General features: G+C 35.8%; 1 protein-coding gene across 2 annotated transcripts in view; it reads left to right on the forward strand.

Annotated features, from left to right (window-relative positions):
• ZZZ3 (zinc finger ZZ-type containing 3) overlaps window positions 1-17217 on the forward strand; it is a 102147-nt gene that overhangs the window by 75769 nt on the left and 9161 nt on the right. The window contains exons 5-11 of one of the 2 annotated variants that reach the window (XM_029227880.1): window positions 6587-6725; window positions 9789-9936; window positions 10023-10138; window positions 11464-11535; window positions 12560-12661; window positions 13325-13420; window positions 15812-15964. In XM_029227880.1, the coding sequence (XP_029083713.1) occupies window positions 6587-6725; window positions 9789-9936; window positions 10023-10138; window positions 11464-11535; window positions 12560-12661; window positions 13325-13420; window positions 15812-15964 (826 nt within the window). The remainder of the gene's footprint in view (window positions 1-6586; window positions 6726-9788; window positions 9937-10022; window positions 10139-11463; window positions 11536-12559; window positions 12662-13324; window positions 13421-15811; window positions 15965-17217) is intronic. The other variant, XM_029227881.1, reaches the window with a different exon arrangement.

Genomic DNA, 17217 nt, shown 5'->3' on the forward strand with positions numbered 1-17217 from the left:
GGGAAATGCCTTTTTTTTTTTTTTTTTTGCGGTATGCGGGCCTCTCACTGTTGTGGCCTCTCCCATTGCGGAGCACAGGCTCCGGACGCACAGGCTCAACGGCCATGGCTCACGGGCCCAGCCGCTCTGCAGCATATGGGATCTTCCCAGACTGGGGCATGAACCCGTGTCCCCTGCATTGGCAGGGGAACTCTCAACCACTGTGCCACCAGGGAAGCCCCTTCTATGCTTTTAAAATAAAAAAAAGTACACGGTTTTTTCTTTATTTGTTTTTATTTTTTTTTTTTATTAATTTTTTAAAAAAGTTTTTGGCTGTGTTGGGTCTTTGTTGCTGCGCATGGGCTTTCTCTAGTTGCGGTGAGCAGGGTCTACTCTTTGTTGCTGTGAGTTGGCTTCTCATCATGGTGGCTTCTCTTGTTGTGGAGCATGGGCTCTCGGCACACGGGCTTCAATAGTTGTGGTGCATGGGCCCAGTAGTTGTGGCTCCCAGGCTCTAGAGCACAGGCTCAGTAGTTATGCCGCACGGGCTTAGTTGCTCCGTGACATGTGGGATCTTACCGGACCAGGGCTCAAACCCCGTGTCCCCTGCATTGGTGGGCGGATTCTTAACCACTGTACCACCAGGGAAGTCCCTCTTTATTTGTTTTTAATTCAGCATTTTTAGTTGTTTTCAATACAGGGTTGATCTTTATATCTGGAAAGACATACTTTCAGGAGCTGAGGTATTAGTTTCTGTCTTAACACAGACTTTCATAAAAGTCTTTTTGATCATTCTCTAATGAAAAGTGAGAGAGACCATTTGTGAATTATTGAATTTGAAAATCCTGTAGTTTTAGTGTTTCAAATCCTTCGTGAAGGAAGACAATAATTTTAAAAACCATGTGTTCTACTTTCATGAAAGTAATTTCTGTTCAATCATGTATATACATGGTGAGCTCAATATTTTGCAGACAGTAGAAAATGCCACGCTTAGTTAAGATAATGGTATAGTTAGAGTAAATTGAGGCTCCTCCCTCAATTGTTTTACCCTGGTAGATTGCTATGATGAAATTTGTTACTGTTTAAAATTTTGTTAAAATGTTACTGTTATTTTTGAGAACCAATTTGCTTTACATAACTTTGTCCTATTGAAAATAAAATCTACAATAAATCTTGCTCTTCTTTATCTTATTTCCTTCTACTCACAATGCATACAAGAGTGCATTTGTGCACACATGTGAAAACATTTGTTAAGTCATCTGATTGTAAGTTTTTCCTATACCCCTTTTCCTTTTCTTCTTACAGTATAAACTAATAGGTTTATTATTATGTCATGTTACTTCCTCTAGTTTTTTTCGGTGTGTTTAATCAAGCTTAGTGTTCCAGCTAATAATAATCATGCTACTCTTTCCCCCTCATCTTCGTTCCCACCTCATATACTATAAAACTTTTCTTTTTGCTAAGCCGGGTTTTAATTAATTAATTAGTTAATTTGGCTACACCAAGTCTTAGTTGAGGCCCGTGGGATCTTCGTTGCGGCATGCGGAATCTTTTAGTTGTGACATGCGAAATCTTACTTGTGGCATGTGGGATCTAGTTCCCTGACCAGGGATTGAACCCAGGCCCCCTGCATTGGGAGCGCAGACACTGGACCACCAGGGGAGTGCCTGCTAAGCAGTTTTAAAGTGTGTTGTAGACTTATCACCTGTATATGTTAGTATATGTCTCCTAAAAACAAGGACGTTCTCCTACATAACCTTAACTACCTTATTACACCAGTTTGGCACTGATACAAAGAGCAATATATTAAAAATTTTCCATCTATACACCCAAATGTCCGTTTTCCCGCTGTGGGAGCTAATCTCAGATTATGCATTACATTTGATTGTCATGTCTCTGTATCTTTTGATCTAGAGCAGGGCCTTGCAAACTTTTCCCTAAAGGCGCAGATAGTAATATTTTAGGCTTTGGGGATCAACTCCACTTTACAGCTACTCCACTCTGTCATTGTGGCTAGAAAACAGCCATAGACATTGTGTAAACAAATGAGTATAGGTATGTCCCAATAAAACTTTATTTAAAAAAACAGGCAGACCATAGGTTGTAGACTCCTGATCTAGAATAGCTTTCTTTTTTTTTCTTTCCTTTTTTTTTTTTTTTTTTTTTTTTGGTGATGGTGAGGTCTTTAGTGACACTATTTAATGACTGAATAATCAAGCCAATTTTAGGGGCAGAATAACCCTCAGTTTAGATTTTTTAAAGTGTTTCCCCAGGGACTTCCATGGTGGTACAGTGGTTAGGAATCCACCTACCAGTGCAGGGGATACGGGTTTGAGCCCTGGTCTGGGAAGATCCCACATGCCGCAGAGCAACTAAGCCCGTGTGCCACAACTACTGAGCCTGCACTCTAGAGCCCGCGAGCCACAACTGCTGAACCTATGTGCCACAACTACTGAAGCCCATGTGCCTAGAGCCAATGCTCCACAACAAAAGAAGCCCACACACCACAACGAAGAGTAGCCCCTGCTTGCTGCAACTAGAGAAAGCCCGTGTGCAGCAATGAAGACCCAATGCAGCCAAAAATAAATAAATAAATAAATAAATAGTTTCCCCATTAGTTTTTTAAAATTACAAATGCCATGTAACCTTCCACAATAGAATTGAAATCTGACTCCTTGAAAAAGATTCTGGCTTGCTTGGAAATAAAATCTTTCTCCTCTCTCTCTCTCTCTCTCTCTCACTCTGTCTCATAGTGTGTGTAATATCACTGCCTAGAAACTGGAGAATGCAATTAAACTTCTAGATTGTTAATTCTTGGTATCCTCTTTCAGACATCAGTATTTTTACAAATATACTCTTTCATATAAATGTTTTAAAATTCACAGAAGTGAGTAAAGAATTCAGGAAGGCTTGGAGAGTGAAAAGTAGTGAAAGTAACTTAGATGTAGATTTGAAGAGTATTTCTATTTTAGTCAAATGTGATTCCTCAGTACACAAGCTAAAATTCTTTTTATGTTGAAGACATGAAACAGAAATAATATTAACAATTATCTGCCACAGCTAAGCTTGCTGTTCTTTGCATTGGATTCAGCTTTAGAAATAGATAAAAAATAATTTTGAGAGATTTAATACAAAGTTGTCCATGTGGGGAAGCTGTACTCTACTTGCATTCATGTAAAAGTATATACTTTTTTTTTTTCCCCAGTCTTTCCATCCTCTTACTTGGTTCAGTGAATAGCAGAATTGAAAGCAGCATGTTTTACTGGAGTAAAAGAGTTTCAGGATTTTTTTTTTTTTTTTTTTGCTATACGCGGGCCTCTCACTGTTGTGGCCTCTCCCATTGCGGAGCACAGGCTCCGGACGCGCAGGCCCAGCGGCCATGGCTCATGGGCCCAGCCGCTCCGCGGCATGTGGGATCTTCCCGGACCGGAGCACGAACCCGTGTCCCCTGCATCGGCAGGCGGACTCTCAACCACTGCGGCACCAGGGAAGCCCTTCAGGATTTTTTAATGCTTGAATTTCCTTTAAATATCTCTGTGAACATCTATGGTGATTGGGCACTGTCCTACCATCTTTTATTGGTTTTGACTGAGAGAAGGTTTTTCTTCATATTGTGCCTTATCACAATTTGATTCTAGTTTGCCCTTTTGTACATTATAAAACAAGTCTATTTTCTTTTCCACATAACTGCATGTTACATAAAGATTGAAATAATATTTTATTGCAGGTTCCCATTTCTTGGCTAATTATTCCTCACATCACATTATGGAACAAATGGCTGGCATGATCTGTGCCTTGGTTTACTTATCTGTGAAATAAGGGTAATGGTACCTATCTTGTAAGTTGATTATGAGAATTGACTAATTGCACATTGTATAATATATATAGTACACATTCAGTAAATGTTTGACACTATTTGTTATTTCATATTACATAGTCTCCCATCCATCTTGTGTGGTCATGAACCTGTTTGTCTCTCAAAGCAGAGCTGAATACAGTAGCAAGTATGATCCGATTAGCCCAGGAAGAGTACAGTGGCCACATCACTGGTTAATTTGAACTCAAATTGGAGTTTTCTTTTTAACTCATTGTGGAGAACTTCAAGCATACAAAAAAGTGGACAGAATGGTATGATGGACCCTCACATACCCATCCTCCATCCCCCACAACATGGCAGTCCTGTCCCATTCCTTCCCATCCAGTTCCTTTACTCCCTCTCTGGTGTAGTGGTAGATCCTCTATTATACCTAAGCTCTGTTCCTGATTTACTTTGATAATTACTGAAGCTTTTAAGGATAGTGCCTAAATTAATGGACAGGTGAATCTTGCCTCAGTTGATGCCTGGGTCAGATTCCAGCGGTTTGCTTTTAGAGGTGAAGTGAGTGGATGGGTAGGATTGAAATTAGATTTGTCTGTATTATACTGTTTTTTAGATGTCATGCCAGTTTTTTATTTTCTCCATTTCTGCTTAGGGATATGTATGATAATCTTATTGGTAAAATCTCTGAATACTCTAGGAAATTATTCAAATTAGCTGGCCTAGAAGACTTAAATTCACTATCTTCTTACAGTCTTTTTACTTATTCTGGACTTTTAAGTCTTTACCAATGTATATATTAGGTCTTTCAATTTGCTAATCATTTAATCTTGATTGAAGAGAAGCAAAATAGGGAGTGAAGAGTTATACTTCCTTTGTAACTTCTGTTGGAATTATTTTTTGAAGTCAGAATCATTGTGGAATAATTTACATACAGTAAAAATTGTTATAATTTACTGACTTCAAATAGAGGCCTTTCTTCCCAGTGGCAGTGACTGACTGTAGCACTTTTTTCAAGTCTCTGCTTGTTTTTTCCTATAACTGTTCTTACTTGTGCCTCATTAATTGTTACTTGCTTACAGTAGTTTGCTGCAAGTTGAATAGACTCATAATCATTTTCATATTGATGATACAGAAGTGTGTCCTCTTTAAAGCAGGGGTCAGTCATCACAGAGACACCATGTAAGTCTTTGGTTATTCAGCTACATGGGGTAGGTATTCTGAAGGTGAAATATAGCAATTAAGAGTATTATAGAGAGGTTAGGTTCTACCTGACTCAGTACAATCACCCTAAGATTGAGTGTGGGTGAGCCTGCCTGGTAAGAAAACACCAGCACGGTCAAGGTTTGTACACGCCATACACCTCAAAGCAAACAGAGGCAGAGTGAAGGTGAGTTTAGGCTTAACCTCTGTAACTGATCCAGGAGTAACTTAGTACAGACCTTCGTTTCCAATTAAGTTCTAACTTTTTTTTTTTTTTTTTTTTTTTCAGTTCTAACTTGAATGAAGTATCTCTAGCTTGAGAGAAGCCTTACCCTTCAGTGTTAGGAGTTTTTACCTTGATTATTAAACATCTCATCAGGGATTAGGTAACAAGGGACTTGAGAATAAGAATATGTTTTAGGCAGGGGGCTGAAACGGTGTTCTAATGGAGAATGTCATGTTGCAGTTACGCCATGGCTGTGAACATCAAAACTGCATTGTTTTACCCTTGAAATTTCTGCTTGTTTGCTAACTTCCGGACTTAAAAGTTTCAGTATACTTTTGATTGCACAGAACATCTGTCCATTTGTTCATTCAAAGAATATTTACTGAGCATCTATATGTTGGGAAGTGTGCTGCACACTGAATAAACAAAACAGTGGACTTTTCAGATGTGTTTGCCATTATGGAGTTTATAGTCTGTTGGGAAACAGAATGAAATTTATTGAAAGCCATAAAGAAAAATTGTGCTTCACTAATATTTTAAAGACCTAGTGACTTATTTTGAAGTGAACTTGGAGTGATTTGTTCTTAGTTCTTTTGCAAAATGCATTCAAGTATTCAGGGTTTTTGTGCTAACGTGTTTCCTTATGTGTACTGACATGTGAAACTAGACATTAGAGAGGCAAGACAATTTGAACTGGGGTGGGGGGGAGGAGAATATGAACAGATAGTAGGTTTGTGTGGGCAAAATTCTATGTTAGCTGTGCTAAATAGACTGTTATAGGCAGGGAAGTAAGAAATATCTTTGAGTCCTTTCTTCTGTAAAAATGTTTAATACTTAAGAATTGACAGGGAAGTAAACTTCCTCTAGAATGGAGGTATAACAGAAAGAGCAAATGAGAACCATGCCAACTAAGATCATGTCTGAATTATGTGACAGTTTCTTGTAACTCTGGTCAAGAAAATTTGCCTCAGATTTCTTATTCCAACAGAGTACAACAGAGGGACTGAATTTGGTGATCCCTCCTGGTGCTAAAAATCTTACGATTTAAAAGAAAATTTGACTTGGATTGCTGGAAAGTCAAGATGCTTGCTTTCTTACTTTCTGTACTTGTTCCAGTTCAAGAATTAAGAACTTTAGATGGGAGAATAAGGCTTTGCTTTCTCTAACTGCTATTTTCTGACTAGGTACTTCGTAACTCAGGAAGACCTCATTTATTCCCAGTAATATGTTTTACTAAAACTCTTTCAGGTAACTTTACAAAGACTGTGTGACTTAATAGTAGATCACGGCTTGAACTCAGTTTTTATTTATTGTTGTAACTAGAAAATTTTAGTGAGGGCTTTTTTTTTTTGTCTCTGTAGTTATCAGAGACTGTTACAGACGATTGCTGTACTCGAGGCTCAACGTTCTCAAGCAGTCCAGGACCTTGAAAACTTAGGCAGACATCAGAGAGAAGCACTAAAAAATCCCATTGGATTTGTGGAAAAACTCCAGAAGAAGGTATATATTGAGCAATTTTTAAGATTTATTGAGATGTATTTGGTAATAACTCGGTTTATTCTTTTTATATGATTATATACTTGTTTAAATGTTTAATTTTTTTCCCCTTCTGTAATTAACCATATTACTGAAGGCAGAATACTGCCTTCCTTCACCCCCACCAAACACACAATAAAATATACCTCAATGAAGATAGCTAGGAGCTTTAATTGGATGTGTGTTTAGAAACTTGATGTCCTGTTCCTAGCCATTTTTACAGTCTTTTTCTGTTACTTTCTTCCTTCCCCATCTTAAAAATGTTTTCCCTGTTTTGCTTTCAGGACTTCAAGATTGTTGAAGCTAAAAGAAAAAATACTTTAGTATTTATTTACTGCTTAGTTTAGAGTTACTTTTCTAACTCTGAACGTAGTGAGATAGAAAACAATGGTGATACAAACAAAAACTATATTTTAAATGTCTTTAAGGTTATAGTTGCCAAGTCTATGAGAATGAGGTATATAAATTTTACTTAATTTTGAAATGTTCTTTTATTTTAGTGTAAAATTCCTTATAATTCTATTTTTTCCTTAAAACATAACTTTCATATTTAAGCAGTTAACCATTTGAAGGTGATTCAAGTTTTTATAACTTTCTTAGTGTGTAAACATGGAGATAATCTAGATGTGCATTTATGCCACAGTATGTGTCTTGAATTAGGGGCCCACTAATTATTCAGTAAATTTGAGAGGCAAATATTAATCAGCATTGTCTGAAAAGATTAAAACTGAAAAACTATGAAAAAGAATCCTCTTTTTCACCTTAAACAACACAAAAATTTAGCCTGTTCAGTATGAAAAATTTAGTTATTAGTTACTAGTTTTTAATGAGTCACAGAAGTGGTCTACCAGGTGTTGAGGGAACAGCCCTGGGGACTTCATTTTATTTAGATGATTATTGTTTGCATTTGGATTTTTCTAGTTATGTTATTTACTTGGCAAGCATTCCTTTCTCTGCTTTCAGAACATTGAATATCATAATAGACGTAGGATCTATATATTGATTTGTTAAACCTTCTAGAGTTTTTAGAACCCTATTGTACCCTCTGTGTTATAGTGGGCCCACTTAGGTGTTTATTGATTCTGCACTGCTGTCATGAAACAATTTGCTGGTGCAAAAAGATACAGTACTTACAGTGTTTACTTATCATTGATTCAACTAAAACAGATGGTGTTTTAACCTTAATCGCATTTTATTCATGTTCTTGGGTGGGCAAAAAGATGCAGTTATGCACATTTACTAGATACGTTATGTGGTTGGTTATTTGCTGGTTTTCCATTTCTGTGTTTAGTTTAGAACTGAATTTCTTTTCACTTTATCTCAGAAACAGAGATGTGATATTGACTATCTTAAGAATTTTTTCAAAAATATACAAATGTGTATTAAATCCCAGATGCTTTGGTAATCGTGAAAGACTTAGGTTCCTTGGAAAGAAGATTTTCTGCTGGATTTAATTTAGAAGTTTGAGTTTTCACTTCTTCTGTGTTAACTCATGTATGCTTAAATTGTCTATTTTCTTCAGGTTTACCAGAGTAGTTAAGTTGTTGACATGTGATCTCTTTGTTTTACTGGACATCTAAAAACTCCTAATTGAAATTAAGGAAACTTGGATTATATATTGGTATATAGAATGCAGGGAACCTTTACGGCTTGTTAGCTTTCTTTGATATTACTACCATCATTATTTTAAAAGACACTCTTCTAATTTTTCTAAAGTTGAACCTTAGACTAATATGTGCTATTATGATGATGGTGCTAATATAATATGTCACAAGCAAAATAAAAATTAAGAATTCTGTGTCACAAAGTGGATTTTGCCTGCCAAGTTCATAATTTATGACCTGATTTTTTTCTCAACGTTTTATTTTGAAAAATGTTAAGTAGACGAAAAAGTGGAAAGTACTGTATAGTTAGCACACCCATCCACCCCCAGATTCTACCATTAACATTTTATTATATTTGCTTGATTGTATGTTTATGCAGTTCTTCCATCCACCATTCTATCTTATTTCAAGATGGAATGCATTTGATGCATTCCAGAGTTGCAGACATGCACACTTAACACCAAAACACTTCAGAATGCATATCGTTAACTAAAATTTTTTTTTTTAACTTTTTCAGGTGAAATTTACATACAATGAAATTCAGAAATCCCAATTTTACCATTATATGGGTTCTGACAAATACACCCACCCATGAAACCCGAATCCCTATCAAAAGATTGATCATGGGCTTCCCTGGTGGCGCAGCGGTTGAGAGTCCGCCTGCCGATGCAGGGGACACGGGTTCGTGCCCCGTTCCGGGAAGATCCCACATGCCGCGGAGCGGCTAGGCCCGTGAGCCATGGCCACTGAGCCTGCGCGTCCGGAGCCTGTGCTCCGCAACGGGAGAGGCCACAACAGTGAGAGGCCCGCGTATAGCAAAAAAAAAAAAAAAAAAAAGATCATACTGACGTGGTTTTAGTAATTATGACAACTATTCACTTCTCTAAAGATGGTTGGCAAAGTAATTGAATTCCAAGTAAACTAAAGATGTAGTTTTGATTCTCAAAATGTGATGTTTTTTTGTACACGTGCTGAGTTATATAGTGTGAAAATAATTAATAGTTTTATGGATAAGTCAGGAACACATGGGTCCATTAAAAATGAATTCTGTGTATCAAGTCATATCTATTATATTTCAGTCAGACACATTTCATGTGCTGTTCTTAGAGATAAAAATCTTTCTTTGCTATTTCTGTTTAAAGTGTGTTAGTGATAAAGTACAGTATGTTTATTTATATAGTTCAGCTTTAGACCTCTAAAATTAGTGCTTATGTTTTGTTAAGTTCATTTTCCTTTACTTGGCTATCATTTCTACCATTTAGTGTTTAGACTGTATTAACTTCATTGGCTGTTGGATTCAAAAAGTGAGTAGAAATGCTCAGTTGATGATTATTTAGATTTGGAGTCATCTGAAAATTTGGTTGTAGTTGATAATTTCTTGAATTAAACTTAGTTTGTCACTTTCATTTTTTTCCCCCACCAGGCTGATATAGGGCTTCCATATCCACAGAGAGTTGTTCAGTTGCCCGAGATTGTATGGGACCAATATACCAATAGCCTTGGGAACTTTGAAAGAGAATTTAAAAATCGCAAAAGACATACTAGGAGAGTTAAGCTAGTTTTTGATAAAGGTAAGAAATTACATGATACGAATTTAATTAGAGAACTACCTGACAAAGTCTTGCTTTAATAATCCTATATGTGGTTTTCTTTTTAGTAGGTTTACCTGCTAGACCAAAAAGTCCTTTAGATCCTAGGAAGGATGGAGAGTCCCTTTCATACTCTATGTTGCCTTTGAGTGATGGTCCAGAAGGCTCAAACAGTCGTCCTCAGGTAAGCAGGATAAAGTGTTAGAGCAGGAAAATTTGAATTGTAGACAAAACATTTTAACATTTTGCTGGTTTGTATTCTTAAAATTCAAGCAGTCTTTCACCTGAAGGTATGATGAGAACATGAACTTTGAAGTTAAGAAAAAGCTGGGTTGAAATCATAACTCCACCACTTACTAGCTGTGGAACTTCAGATGTCATCTATATTAAAATCTCCAAGCTGCAGTTTCCTCTTATATAAAATGTGATTAATATCACCCTATGTTGTAGAGTTGTTGTGAGGAATATAATGAGTAGTACATGTAACATGCCCAGTTCAGTGCCTGACACATAATACAGTATTTATTCTAAAAATAAGAGCTCTTTGTGTGTAGTGGAATGTAACTAGGATTTGCTGGTTGTAACCTGGCCTTGCTGCTGTTAGTTAGATGAACTTTAATAAACATGTGGATTCAGAATGAAAAAGTAACATTTCTTTAAAATAAACAATAGCCATAAGGATAGTGGTATGTTGAGCTGTGTAACTAGTTAAAAATATTATGTACATTTTAGTAAAGTTGATATTAGGCTCCATTTTATGAGCAAGACATACGTTTAGGATATTACTTTATTATTACTTAAATAAAAAGACTAGCACATTAAAAATATTATAATGGAAAAAATTCCACGTATAACTTCCTCATTGTTAGCAAAGAATATATATGGTACATTATTATTTCTAAAACTGCCCTAAACAGTCAGTACATATGATCTCTTCAAGATGTTTCCCCACATCCTTAGGCTAGAAATAAAACTGTTCATATTTCAAAAGTAAAGAATAAATAGATAACAAAGGAGAAAGATGCACCTGGTGTGTGTTCATGCTTTGTTTCCTTCATTTTTCTTTGTGAGGGTGGATGTGATGCTTTATTTAAAAGATTGGGATGGAAATACTCTTCTGAGGTACAAGACACTAATTGGAAAATGGATTTGTTAAAAATATTTGAATTCTTTGGTTTTCAGATGATTTACAATCTACCAAAGAAAGGTAATTCAAATAAACTATAAGCACTGTAACAATGATTATTAAAAAAAAAAAAGAAACATTTCTATTTCTTTAAAATGAAGTTGCTGTCACCTATATCTCAAGATTGCTAGGAGTATAAAACCAAATGAAATAAAAGAACATGAAAACATTTTGTAAGCAATAAATTATGTACACATTAAAAAAATAAATTTACTCACATATTTTGAAATTAATTAAAAATTTCACAGTTTGTGTGTTATTTGGCTATATCAAAGGGTAGTCTTTGTTTTTTCTCTCTGACAAAAACCTTGTTTTATATGCAGATGATAAGAGGACGCCTGTGTGACGATACCAAACCTGAAACATTTAACCAGTTGTGGACTGTTGAAGAACAGGTAATAGATATTTCTAAATTGTGTAGGTTTAAAAAAAAAGCAGTTAAAATTAGAGCCAGTATTATGAGTAAAGTGTATATTGTTGTATGTAATCCCTCTTAACCATGAATTTAAAATATTTAAACTTGTTTCTGTATACCTTTTTGCATACTTCAAGAATTTTGCATTCTGAGAATATATGAATTCCATTTTGGGGATAATTTTTAATTAAGGAACCTGGGTTTTGGGGAGGGGATTGAAAAAGATATTAAAACAGATGGAGTAAAGTTTTTGTAATGCAGCTTTGTGAGACAGAAAAACCTGGAGCCAAGTAAAGCTGTGCTTCAAAGTGAATTCTTGTTTTTGTTTGGAGGGGAGCTGGCAAAGCCAAGGTCAGAGTGTTCTCTTACATTTTGGCATATAGCTAGGATTGTTTGTGGGTAAGGTTTGAGACACATCTCTGTCTCATGTGAGGATTAGCCCCACAGCTATAATGAGTTTATCAGTTTATAAAAAGCTTCAGGAAACTTTTATTTCCAACATTTGGACTATTTTGCATCCTTAGGACTATGGGAGAATTTAGGAGATAGGTCAGAATATTAAAATTAAATATTTGAATGAAGGACCACACAAAGGAGGAAAAGATCTCTTTTAGTATTCTGTCTAAATCCAAATGAATTTACATAGTTTTGTCAGATCCATAGTGGCAAGCCTAAACATAGTCTAGCAAGATAAAGTGGTCAGTGGAAATCACTAAAATATGTAACATATTAATTAATTATTTTCTTTGTTGGGGGTGCTTTCCTTTTTTTACTGAAGTGCATAGAAAATCTTTATAAGGTCTTTCATAGGTTTATTTTCTAATCTTATTTTTCTTGTGAAGTCTTAAATTCCTTACTAGAAATTTTTCCTATCATGAGGATTTCTAGTTGACCTAACCCCCAAAGTTGGGGAGGGAGTATTATAGTTCAAGATGAAAGGTGAATGTATTTATTTAGAAACTCAGTATTAAACTTTCCTAAATTTGGTCTTTGGTTTGGCTTAGAAAAAGCTTGAACAACTACTCTTGAAATACCCTCCTGAAGAAGTAGAATCTCGACGCTGGCAGAAGATAGCAGATGAACTGGGCAATAGGACAGCAAAGCAGGTAATTGAGGAGATAGCCCCATATTGTTGGCATGTTTTTGATGGTTTTTTAAATGAAGGATAGTGAAGCTAAAATCAGTAGACCTGCCCCTTCATATTTAGCTACACAGTGCTATAGTATGTGGAGTTTTAAAAAACAACATCGTGTATTTTTCTGTTGATTTTAGAAACAACTCTGAGATAATTCTGCTTTGGATCATTACTTAAAAATAAAAAAGTAATGGACTTGGTGCCTCTTGAATGTTTAATGAGTGCACCAGTTTGTGCTTTTTGGTTAGACTGTGCTAATAGATTTGTGATCGTGCCTTAGTCAGTATTCCCTGATTGTCTTTCTAAAAAAATATCTGTCAGTTTTCTCCTTCACATTCCCATTGATATTAATAGATATGTTTTTATGCTGCAAGCACTTGTGTTCACAAGTTGAAACTGTGTTTAGCTTTGGAATCAAACAGATTTAATTTATTTTAACAGTTTTTTTGTCTCTATTTTAAAACATAAGTGTCTTTGGTGGCAATTTAAAATTATTTCTAGATTTATGGTAGATTTTAAGTTGTTGCTATTCATTAAGATACACATGTATGTTTTAAAAACTATTTTAAAAAACTATTCTGGTACTGCATGTCTTGTCATTTATTACGTTAAAAGGCTTGTCATGTTTCCTTAGGTTGCCAGCCGAGTGCAGAAGTATTTCATAAAACTAACTAAAGCTGGCATTCCAGTCCCAGGCAGAACACCAAACTTATATATATACTCCAAAAAGGTAAAAAGAAAATAGGTAAAAGTAAACCTTAGATCTCAGATTAAATTCATCAAAGTCAGAGTTCCTGTGTAAAAGTTTATATATTTATCAGAACAGGGTTATTTTATTTTTAAAATTTGACTCACTCTAAACATTTTCTTATATATGGTAGGATTCCATTATTGCTACTCAGTGAGTTTCAATGACGATTATTCATTATTTTCTTAGGAGTAGGTTAGTTTATGTGAATGAGTGCTATTTGAAAGATATTAGATTGTATGTATGTCAAAAAGGCCTTTGTGATGTTAAAGTTTTTAGGGTGTTTGATTCTTCAATAAATATAATCAATTTCTGTTTTATACATATATTATATAAATCCAAGGTTAGAAATATTTATTAAGATATTTAATCCTCACTGTAATTCTAAAAGTGTAGGTAGTATCACCTTCACTTTACTCATGATAATATTAATAGATAGCTTTTGTTCTTACTGTTGAATGCTCTGGGCTAGGTACTGTTCTACAACCTTTTTATAGATGAGAAAACTAAGTACATTGAGTGAATTGTCTAGTCACATAGCTGGTAAGTCTGGGAATCGTTGATCTTCTGATTCTGCACCTAAGCCTTTTCCACTGTTCTCTGCCGCTCTGTACAGTGAAAAAGCTACTGTCCCTCTCCTACACAGAACACTGCATAGAATTATGGCCAGTTTTTTGCTTTAATTGCAAAAAAAGTAAAGCACATCATTGGCCTTCTTTCATTTCCTTGGTAAATCATCTGGGTACTTCCACTCCCCCGCAACTGCCACCGTTCACCTAACGAGAAGCTAGGAGCCGATCTAATGCTGTTACCCTTCCTTAGTGAAGCTAACTGTTTTACATTAAGAATATTGTCTATATACCTCCATGTTTTAAAAATTTTGTTCTTATTCTTTTTACCAAGCTCTGGAAGCTTGTTTTAATTTGTCAGATGTTTTAAATATTTTGGATTTTTTTCTCCCCAAATATAGTATTATCTATTTAGATATGTAGAGTTCATCCTGTAACTTCAGAATGTTGGAACTTTGATAACCACCATTTAACTTAACAGCTTTAATTTTCGTGATTTCTAGGTTATCTTTAGATGTGTTGTGCACCTTACGTTTTCACCACTAAGACTAGACGACGATAACAAAAGGAATACTAAAGAAACCTAAATGTGTTCCCTTCTTTGGGTGCACTGAATTTTAAGTTAACAGACATTTTGACTGCAGAGATCTAGCCCAGTCATAGACGTGGTTAGAGGTTTTTTGTTTTGTTTTGTTTTAAATAAATTTAATCAATTAATTAATTAATTAATTTAGTTTTGGCTGTGTTGGGTCTTGCTGCTGCGCACAGGCTTTCTCTAGTTGCAGTGAGCGGGGGGCTACTCTTTGTTGTGGTGCACGGGCTTCTCATTGCTGTGTCTTCTCTTCTTGCGGAGCACAGGCTCTAGGCGCATGGGCTTCAGTAGTTGTGGCTCACAGGCTCAGTAGTTGTGGCTCGCGGGCTCTAGAGAGCAGGCTCAGTAGTTGTGGCGCACGGGCTTAGTTGCTTTGCGGCATGTGGAATCTTCCGGGACCAGGGCTTGAACCCGTGTCACCTGCATTGGCAGGCGGATTCTTAACCACTGTGCCACCAGGGAAGTCCTGACATGGTTAGAGTTTGAATTTTGAAATGAAATGATGGTTCTCTATGTGGCTGAGATTATTCTTTGTGGCGGTGCTGTTCGTGAAGAGAGGAAGTCTGCATAGGGGTTCAAAGGGAGGCCTTTGGCTCCACAGAGGCCTATTTTATAATCTTGATTCTACCACTGCCTAGCTGCAGTACCTTGAACAAGAAAGTTAACCTCCTCATGCCTCCGTTTTTTCACCTTTAAATTAGAAGTGATAATAACTACTTTACAGGAATGTTTTGAGGGCTAAGTGACATTGACAAAGAGTAAGCAGTCAATCAGTGTTAGATACTATTTTCAGACATTCATCGTGTTGGGGAAATTTTCTTTTTACTTGATAGTTTTATATCTGGCTTTGGCTAACTTCATCCTCCTTGATCATCTGTAAGACGACCTTAAGAGGAGCTCAGCATGTGAATGCCAAGAGTGTAATAAATGTTGGGGATACAAATATAAGCTACATAATGAGCATATGGTCCATTATACTCCACGTAGGTATTCTGCCTACATTTCTGTTTGTTGGTTTGGTTTGTTTTTATTTAAGGCTTGTTGTCTTTTTAAAAATCCAGATAAAATAGAAAAAGCAACCACATAAGAGTATGCTGAAGGGTAGAGGTGCAGTCCTTCTGATCAGGCAGATTTGCAGGAAGTAGCATTTATATTTTTGATTCTTTTAATGATTGTCCACTATCCCAATTAAAAATTTGTTTTCTCACTTAGTCTTCAACAAGCAGACGACAGCACCCCCTTAATAAGCATCTCTTTAAACCTTCCACTTTCATGACTTCCCATGAACCACCAGTGTATATGGATGAAGATGATGACCGATCCTGTTTTCGTAGCCACATGAACACTGCTATGGAGGAGGCATCAGTAAGTTATCTATTTATACTATATATATGTCTGTCTATCTATCTATCTATCTATCTATCTTTATGTATTATACAGATCAGGATACAGAATGGGAGCACCAGGATTTCCTAATTATTCCTATTCTTCAGAGAATATTGCTTTCTTTTCTTTTAATTAACTAGTCAAACTTGTTTTACAATGGGCTTTAAAAATGTTTTTATGAAGAAACTTTCAGGCATATACAAAAATAAACCCATGTGCACCCATTATTCAGCTTTAACAATTATCAGTTTGTGGCAATCTTATTTTCATCTATACTTCCTACCCACCCAACTTTCTGTCTGGGATTATTTTGGAGCAAGTTCCAGACATTACAAAATATCATTATCATGTTTATTAAAAGGTACTTCTTTATATAATCCAGATATCCAGTCAATTCACATTTCCCCAGTCATAAATTGCAGTAGTGCCTCCCCCCCGCCGCCCTTTTCTCTCTCTTCTGTTTTCCCCTCTCACATTTGTTTTGTTGAAAAACTGGGTTATTTGTCTTGTAGAATTTACCTCAGTGTGGATTTTGTTGTTTGTATCTCCTTGGTGTCATTTAATCTGTTCCTCTGTTCCCTGAATCTCCTATAAATTGATAGGTCTAGATAACTGATCAGATTCAGGTTTATTTGTTTTTTTGTTTGTTAGGGTGGGCAGGACTGCCTCATGTATACTTTTATCAGTTCGACATAGCATACATTGTTGCTTAGATCCATTAACTCATTAGATGTTACAAAATAGTAAAATTCTTTCTTCATTTATTTGATAGAATATTCACAAAGTAACCCCCCCATCAACTATTTGATTATCCTAAGTTACATACAGAAAACGCAGCATAACTGCTTGATTCTTCCCTTTATTTTCTTGTTTTTAAAATAATGAGTTTGTTCTCTGATATCCTGCAGATTGACTCATGAGGTTTTAAAATTTTTGTATTCTTATGAATTGTTGGACTTAAAATATATTTAATGTGTTTCAGTGCATTGATATTATTGTCTTTATTAGTGTACAAATTGGCCCATTGGTTGGTTGTAACCTATTCAAGCTGGATTTTGAGTTCTTTTGACAAGACTCTAGTAATCTTTTATAGCTTTCTTACTGTCCGGTAGGACAAGGAAATTCCAGGCTCATCTTGTATATTTCCTGCTTCAGACCTGGAGTCAGTTCTGCTTTCTTTTATTGAGAAATGGTATTTGGAGGCTCTATCCTGATACAGGATGTTACTTGCT

This window comes from Monodon monoceros, unplaced genomic scaffold (genome assembly GCF_005190385.1).
Source record: "Monodon monoceros isolate NGI ecotype Baffin Bay Population unplaced genomic scaffold, NGI_Narwhal_1 Super_Scaffold_18, whole genome shotgun sequence".
Taxonomy (NCBI): domain Eukaryota; kingdom Metazoa; phylum Chordata; class Mammalia; order Artiodactyla; family Monodontidae; genus Monodon; species Monodon monoceros.